The sequence below is a fragment of the Pristis pectinata genome, chromosome 2 (genome assembly GCF_009764475.1).
Source record: "Pristis pectinata isolate sPriPec2 chromosome 2, sPriPec2.1.pri, whole genome shotgun sequence".
Taxonomy (NCBI): domain Eukaryota; kingdom Metazoa; phylum Chordata; class Chondrichthyes; order Rhinopristiformes; family Pristidae; genus Pristis; species Pristis pectinata.
The window spans coordinates 57,971,759-57,980,541 of record NC_067406.1 but is presented as its reverse complement, the minus strand read 5'-3'; the positions used below and the strand labels follow the sequence as shown (position 1 = coordinate 57,980,541).

The 8,783-nt window shown below is 41.5% G+C and overlaps 1 protein-coding gene across 4 annotated transcripts in view; it reads left to right on the top strand.

Annotated features, from left to right (window-relative positions):
* Window positions 1-2,280: 2,280 nt before the first annotated feature.
* Window positions 2,281-8,783, top strand: part of micu3a (mitochondrial calcium uptake family, member 3a) — a 102,291-nt gene continuing 95,788 nt past the window's right edge. The window contains exon 1 of one of the 4 annotated variants that reach the window (XM_052010070.1): window positions 2,281-2,808. In XM_052010070.1, coding sequence (XP_051866030.1) covers window positions 2,509-2,808 — 300 coding nt within the window. In that variant the 5' untranslated portion in view covers window positions 2,281-2,508. The remainder of the gene's footprint in view (window positions 2,809-8,783) is intronic. The other 3 variants (XM_052010068.1, XM_052010069.1, XM_052010071.1) reach the window with 3 other exon arrangements.

Sequence of the window (8,783 nt, the reverse complement as noted above, 5' to 3'; positions counted from 1 at the left end):
GGCACAGCGCTCACTGTCAACCATGCAATAGTAATTCCTGCCCTCCTATATACATCTGAGACTTGGACTAACCTGCAGCAGACATCTCAAGCCACTGTAAAGATACAACCAATGTTATCACTGCAAAATTCTCCAAATTCATTTGGAGAAGTGAACCACTATCAGTGTCCATCAGGCCAATGTATCCAGCACTGAGGCCCCAATTACAATCAGTCAGCCATGTTGGGCAGGCCATGTTGCTTGCACATCTGACACAAGACTCCCGAAGCAGGCTCTCTATTCCAAGTTCTGTCACTGAAAGTGAATACCAGACAAACAGATGAAAAGATTCAAGGACGTGCTCAAAGCCTTACTTAAAAATGTAACATTTAACTGACTCTTGGGAACCTCTGGTCCATGACTACTCAAAGTAGAGAAGTGCACACAGGATTGTATTGAGAATCTTGAATTTGTGCATGAAGAACACACAGAAGCACACAAGATGGCAGAAGGAGTGCAACACCTGACAAACTATCCACCTACCTGACCTGTCAGGCACATCCTGGGAAAGTCTGGTGTTCACATAAAGCCTTCTCAGTCACCTCAGCACCTACAAAACCAGAGTGGAAGTGAGTCATCCTCCAACCTGAATGACTGACTAATAAGGAGGGTTGAACTAAGACTGTTTTGAAATTATGTTTGTGAAAGACCTGGTCAAAGGAGGCAATTCATGTTTTGGTTTACCAATGGAAATTACATTGGCTCAAAAATAATGGAGGAAGAAAGAAAGCTTTCATCAAAATATCACTGTTACTTTTCTTAGTCTTTTTTAATCCTTTTGCCCAAGATAAATTTGACTTTTATGACAGATCATTTTCATTGATGATCCCCAAATCCTTATACCCTAGGAATTAATATAAAATATCAGTAATATGTCACAGAACTAACAAAAACCCTTGTCTGGTAACTTTTCTGAATTTTCAACATATCCTATTCTTCAATTGGATCCCAACGGAGCAGTATTCCAGTTGATTTTGAACAGCTGGTTGTCCTTGATTGTTCCACACAGACTGAGTTCTCTTGGGACTCATGTAATTTTCCAAAAATAAACCCCCATGCAATTTTATGTGCTGTTTGAAAATTCTATTTATAATCTGGAAATATATGACCAGCAGCCCAGTCAAAATAGTATTATATGGAGAGCAAATTATTCACAACATCTGATGCTGTCACCTATAGTTTGGCAATCCTGGCACTGCAGCAGCAGTATGAACCCATTTTACCTGTTATGGACACTACCTCAACCACAACCTACCCCACCACTACGCAGTCCCACCCCTCTTCCCACCTTTTTCCTCTCCTATCATTTCCAGATCTCCACCTTATACTTTCTTTCCCATCTATATCCCTCCATCCGATCTGTCATCCCCTCCCCATCTACCCTATACTTATTTCCATTTCCTTGTCCATTCACTCTCCTCACCCCCCACCCATTCTCCTCACTCCAACATCGCCCAACCTTCCTGACATTCCCAACCTCCTCGCAACATTCCACCCGCCATCTCCCATATCACCATCGTCGTCTCCCACACCCGACTCCATCTCATCCCCTTTACCCCCATCACTCTTCCCATTCCCTCACCCCTACCTACCACCTTTGAAAAAAATTATTATTACAATAAGATTAAGCATGCACTGCACAAGTGACTGCAAATGCTGGAATCTGGAGCAAAGAAAAAACTGCTGGGAAGAACTGAGTGTGTCTCTTCCCGAAACATCCGGTAGTGCAGCGGTTAGCGGTAACTCTATTACAGCGCCAGCAACCTGGGTTCAACTCCCGCTGCTGTCTGTAAGGAGTTTGTACGTTCTCCCCGTGACTGCGTGGGTTTCCTCCGGGTGCTCCAGTTTCCTCCCACATTCCAAAGGCGTACAGGTTAGGAGCTGTGGGAATGCTATGTTGGCACCGGAAGAGTGGCGACACTTGCGGGCTGCCCCAGCACACTCTTAGTAACACAAAAAGACGCATTTCGCTGTGTTTTGATGTACAGGTGACTAATAAATAAATATCTTGTTCTTATCCTTTGCCTCCACAGATGCTGCCTGACCCGATGAGCAGTTTGGTTTCTTCGCAAACAAATGTTATTTGTTTATTAAGCACATATACGTTGTGACACGTTTAACAGGCATCGTTTTCGCTCGACATATTTTACAACCAAAATAATACGTGCGCGAACATCGAAGTCAACACCTAGTTTTAACCAGATGCGCTACCTGCCCGAGCTTTCGACCGGACAGTCTGGTTTCTGAGTGGGGTGGTGGGAAACGCTTCAAAAACGATGTTGTGCTCGATCCATAAACAGACGCGACTGGTCCACCCGAGCGCCGCTCACTGCCAGTCGCCGGCGAATTTCTGCACCTGCGCCCGGTCCGCCCGCGCCCGGCCAACCGCCCCGCACGCGCCCCGCCATCCTTCTCGCGAGAGTTGCCGGCGTTGCGCTGCGGGCTGCCGGTTGCCAACCCGCCGCAGCAATGGCCGCTCTGCGGAGGTTCGTGTCGCTGCAGCGCCTGTGTCCCGGGCGATGGCGACTGGTCGCTTTGAGCAAGCCTGCCTCGAACGGAGGGGCGGGTGGGGGTGCGCGGCGGCCGGCGCCGGGTGGAAGGCGCGGGCTGTGCGTGGCGGCGGTGTGCGGGGGGGCGGCGGTGGTCGCCGCCTCCTCCTCCTGGTGTTACTACCACACGGAGCCGGAGGCTGGGAGCGGCGGGAGGAGATGGGCTCTCTCCTGCGGCGATGTGCGAATACCCGTTGTAAAAGCCAAGGGGAAGGCCAAGGTAGGAGCCGGAGCGGGGTGTGGGGGCTTCGTGGTCGGCAGACCGAAGTAGGGAGGGATTGCTGAGCCCCCGGGCTACCCATCAGAGCATCCAGGCTGACGTTCTCATCTCTCTCTCTCTCTCTCTCTCTCTCACACACACCAAACAGAAAGATTGGTGATGCTAATATCACCAATTTTGGCGCATCATATTTCTGTAACCTGTCTTCAGAAGGCTGGTCTCGTATGTGTAGTGACAAATGTCTTTGGGATACTGCACCATTGGTTTCAAACGCCCTCCCACGCTGAGTCTGAGGATGCACCATGTTCAGCTGAGCTGGCAGCAGCGTGTACTTGTACAACACCTCTAACTTAAGAAAAATGTACCGACAAGCTTTACAGAAGCGTTATCCAATTTAAAAAAAAAAGTTGACCCCAAGCCTCAGAAGGGGATATTGGAACAGATGACCAAAAAAAACTTAGATATTGTTTTACAAAGAGCTGGAGAGGTTTAAGAAATAATTCAAAACAACGGACCTTTGCAACTGCAGATCGAGCGGCTTGAAGCGGAGCCGTTACACTCTGGATACTGAAGGATAGCATGGATAACTTGGAAAGTTGAACGACGGGGTGAGATAATAGAACTTGGGAAGGCGGATTTGAGAACGTGGAGCGTATGTCTAAAATTCAAGCTATTACTTAACTGGAGATGATTAAGCACAAGGACGCGGTCTGTTTCAACTGCAATAGCGCTCTGAGTGACCTCAAGTTTATGTAGAGCAAGGGAGACTGGCACGGTATATATTGGAATAGTCAAGTTCAAAAGTAACCAGGAATCATTGGGGGGTTTTAGCACCAGAGAAACTGAGGCACAGGCTGAGTTAGGTAATATTACGAAGACTCGGTTAACAGACAGAAAACAAAGATTGGTAATAAACTGGTGTTTTCTCAGGTTGGCAAACTGTGACTAGTGGAATACCTTTAAGGATTGGTGCTTAGACCACAGTTATTTAAAATCTGTATCAACAATTTGGCCGAGGTGATGAAATGTCATATTTCCAAATTTGCTGATGGTACATGCTGGGCAGGATTGTGAAATAGTGAGGAGGATGTAAAGAAGCTTCCTCTAGCTGATTATTACTCCTTTCTGATCAACGTTTCTAAAATCTTTCCTTCCACTGAGGTTAAAACTCTTTGAGGAAGTGACTAACATTTGCTACTCTCCAGTCCTCTGGCGCCACTCCCAAAACAAAGAGCATTTAAAGGTTATGGTCAGTCCCAGGTGAATTCCTCCAGTAATTCCATCAAAATCCTAGGGTGCTTCCTATTCAGACATTAATAGACTTAAGTTCAGCCAACTTCTCTCATACCTCCATGTTACCAGCTTTGGATGTATCTTGTGTTTCAACTATCTCCTCCTTCACTTTCCTGGTGAATACTGATGGAAGAGATTTGGAATATTGAGGGGGTGATCTCATTGAATCTAAGTAAATTTTTACAGGACTCAACATTATCTGAGTTGTAGTTGTTGTTCAGCAGCATCCTGGTTAGTCGTACCTTGCCTCATGCTGGTTTGCATCATTATGAAGAAAACAGCAATGTGTTGAAAGGATAGAAATGAGATGATAAACATGTCTGCCTGGTTTTTCATGCCTAAATACTTATTTACTTGTCAGATTCCATGAAGTATTATTGGAAAAAAATAAGCAGCAGTTGAATAAGAGCATTTAAAGATCATAGTTGGTCCCAGGTGATTTCCTCCAGTAATTCCATCAAAATCCAATTGAATAAAAGGTGAAAGTTTTAATGAATTAATATCTCATTACTTAGACAAGAAAAGCATTAGTAAAATTGTTGTAGTTGATATGGTGTACACTTGAGAGAGAATTGTAAACATCAGTTGGGGTGAGACTAAAAGAGGAAGGAATGATCCACAAGATCAAAGTTTTAAAAAGTACCTGTCGGCTAGAACAGTGGATAATAAAATGTGCTAGGAGGGATGGTGGGAGTGCAATAAAGTGCAGGGAAAACCAAGTCAGCCTATCCAATCTCTCCCCTAACTAAAGTTCTACAATCCAGGGAGCACCCTGGTGAATGTTCTTTGCATACAATGCTGCAAGTACAGTCTAACCAGTGTTTTGTAAGGTTGCAACGTAACATCCCAACTTTTATATTCCATGTTCTGACCTATGAAAGCAAGCATGCCGCCGCCTTCACCCTATCTTCCTGTGTTGCCACTTTCAGAGAACTATGGACTTGAACACCAAAGGCTCTATGTTTATCAAGATTCCTTAGTGCCCTACCATTTACTGTATATGTCCTACCCCAGTGTTACTTCCTAAAATGCATTGCCTCAGATCTGTTGTTTACCCATATTCTGTGCAGGCAGTTTGAGAGTGCATGGGTAGACATATTTCAAATATTCCAAAAAGTTAATAATTTATACCAAAAGAGTTGCAATGCTTGGAATCAACAGTGATCAAAACTGACTAGTCATACTCCATTTATAATTGCAGATAAAAATGGAGTCCATTGTGAAGTTGAGTAGTTTTTGCATCTTTGTCTTTCATAGATATAGAAATCCATAACTATGTAGTACTTGGAGATTTGAAGAAGAGTCATGATAGTAACATTGAATCTGATATTTATTCATTGACCAGATCAATGTGCAAGCTGTTGCTCAGTTGGTAACACTCTGACCTTTGAGTTGGAAGGTAATGAGTCAAAAATCATTCAACTGAGACTTGAACACAAAATCTAGGTAGACGGTATGGTAGTGGTGCAGCGGTAAATTACTGGACTCATAATCCAGTGGACTGAGTTCACAACTCACTATAGCAGTACTTACATTGTCGATAATATGGAATTTGGAGAAGCAAATAGTAATTATGATCACAAAAGTCATAGGCTTTTACAATAATCCTATCTAGTTAACATATGTCCTTTTAGAAGAGAAAATCTGCTATCCTTGTTCAGTCTGACTATAGGTGACATTGCATCCACCTCACATGGTTGATTCTTAAATGACCTGTGAACTAACCTAGCAAGCTATTCAGTTGCTTGTGGCTTCAGAAGCAATTCGGGATAGATAATAAATGTTGGCTTTGAAAGTGGCAACCAGATCCCAAAAAAATGAATTAAAGAAAAAACACACGTGCCATCTTCTGAAGAAGAAATGTGTGGTTTCTTGGGTGGATTTTGAGGGTGCTAACGGAGTTATCCCTAGTGTTCTAGCTATTACTAAAAATAGATTAATGGGCTTTTTCATATTGCTGCTTGTAGGATCTTACTGTGTGCAACTTATATTGCTAATTAATACAACAGACCTATTCTTTTATTCCTTCTCATCCGTATCCCTCAGTTTCCTTTCTATTCCAGAAACCCACCCAGTTGTCTCCACAAAACTATTTGTTCTGTTCACTTAAATGTCCTTTTTTCATCTCATGTTTTATGTTCAGACTAGAATGTTTTGAACCATTTGAAGTTTTTGAAGCTTTTTGTCTCAAGCTTGAAGTATTCTGTGAGAAACACTTTTTATGGTTGATTTCTCATGTTTTTGAAAATGAATAGAACAATGGTAATGATACAATATCAAGAACCTAGAGCAGTGTGCCTGAAGCCTTTTGTCACCAACTACCAACAAAGTATTTTCTTAAACTGATGTGGACCTCTTTTAAGATCTTGATTTTTTTTCTCTCTGTTTCAGTGCTAGATTTGTCCATGTTAGCTTGAAATTAAATGAAAGTGCACACTGGGATTTAAATAAGTTGAATAACCTGGAACTCGCTCTATTTGGTACAGAAACCAATAACAAGAAGGTTTCTGTTGAATAAACATTTTGAAAGAAACCTTTGCTGTGAAATGAGCATGTTCATATTTAAAAATGGAAGCCCTATTTCCCTGCTTGATTTTAGGGACGATGCTTTACTTTCTACACATGTTCCATCCCCAAAGTAAACTGCAGATGTGGTTACATAATTTATATAAATCACCATCAAAAGTATGATAACAAGATCAAGCCTTCTCACTTTTTTTTCTACATGTACGCATTAAATAATTTAGTTTTTTAAAAACAATTTAGTTACCATATACTAAGGGGATTTCTGTGGTTGCCATGTCAGTGCAAGCTTTTTGACCCAGGGATGATTGTTAGGCAAGGTTACTTGGAGCATCTTTCCAAAGCTGAATCTGTTTTGGTACTTGGTTTTAGTTGCAGTCATTGCTGAAAATCCACTCTTCACCAAGGTAAGTGGAATGTGTGGCAGCATGTTTTGGACTGCATGTTTATTGAGTTCTGGATATTGTTTATTGACTTAATTAAGGACGCAGGTAATGTTTGGTTTTGAAATTGTAACTTCAGGCCCTTGTCACTTGACAACTTCAGCAATTGGCAACTGAGATGTTGGTGTCTAAATTTGAGAATGGGTCACATATCCATTGCTTTCTTTTCCATGAGTCAGAGGGCCAATACTCTTTTGACTTCTGGAACTTTGATGGGATGATATTATTTCACTTTGAAGGGTGAGATCAGTGTCTTCACTGTCATCAATACCCATTGATGCAAAAGACAGAAGCATGTCAAAACAATTATGTTCAACTCTTTCTTCCCCAACTGTACATTTTAATAGCTGTGATCTTGTCTGCCATTTCAAACACACAGGATACACTTCCTTGCATGATCAATTATAACTGCTAGGTAAGCAAGCCACTGTACATTCCAAAAGTATACTACCAAAGGAGACTTAAGAGATGGAAAGTCTTTCAGTGCATGATGCAGTTCATGTACTCAGTTCAGCCAATGAAGCAATGTGTTGCTTGAGTACCCAGTGAACATAATAAGAATGACCATGTTTCAAATGTTAATCATATTACAAATCAGCCTGACATTTTTACTCTTAATCAATTGGGATTCAGTATCTTCTACAATATCAGTATTTCTACGCGAGACAGTATCATTTGATGAAGGAATGTTGCTAATTTTCCTGGCAGCAGTATGGCCAATGACTGAACAGCAGGTATTATTAAGTCTCCATCTAATGTAAATGGTGATTTACATTTGACAATGCAATGGGCCAGGTGATGAGACATTCTTAACATACCTTTATCATTATTGTAGTGCATTGAGACACCACTCTATCTTGCTTCCATTGGAAAAATTCCACAGACTCTTATGTTCAGGTGCTTGGTCTTGATTTCAAATTATTTTCAAAGCTTTCATGGCATTGTTGCATGGAATCACTGAGGTCTGGGCAATTCCTTTCACTGCTTAGAAAAAAAACATGCATTACATATGCATTATCGTACTTGCCAAATGCTTGCTCACTTTTTTCCCCAACTTTTTTCTTTTTTATTATGTTGCTCAATCATGTATCTTATCTGTTTTATGTTTCCCAAATTTTTACAAGTTCTATAAAATTATCCAACTGCATCTGCTTTGACATCCTGCATGAGCAAACTAAAATCCTTGTTTAACTTGCTGGTTTTTACTCCTGTTAATTTCAGCTGAAAACCACACAAAAACATTATTTTAACTGGAAGACCCAAAGCAGAGCAGTAAATCAGAATGTCAACGATGAGCCGTTTGGGATTTTGTGAATTTCCACTCCACTCAGAAATCTAAGTTATTGCTGACATTTATTTAATTAAAAGTTATTTATATTTGTATTTTATCTAATGAAACGTTCTGATGAAGGAGCTTCAACCTGAAACGTTAGCTGTTTTTCTTTCCCTAGACAAGCCTGACCTGTTATGCGCTTACAGCATTCTCTGTTTTTATTTCAATTTCCAGCATCTGATTTCTTGATTTTCACATTTCATCTGATCTCGCATGGTCTGGTGAAGACATTGCTGTGGACCAGCACTGGTATGCAGACTGGTTGTTGGGAAACGTTGATCTAGAGGACATTCAGAGAAGAGTTCAAATCCCATTGGGGGAGCTTTAGAATTTGAATTCATCAATTTTAATACATTGGGCAGAGAAAGCTAGCACTATTACCT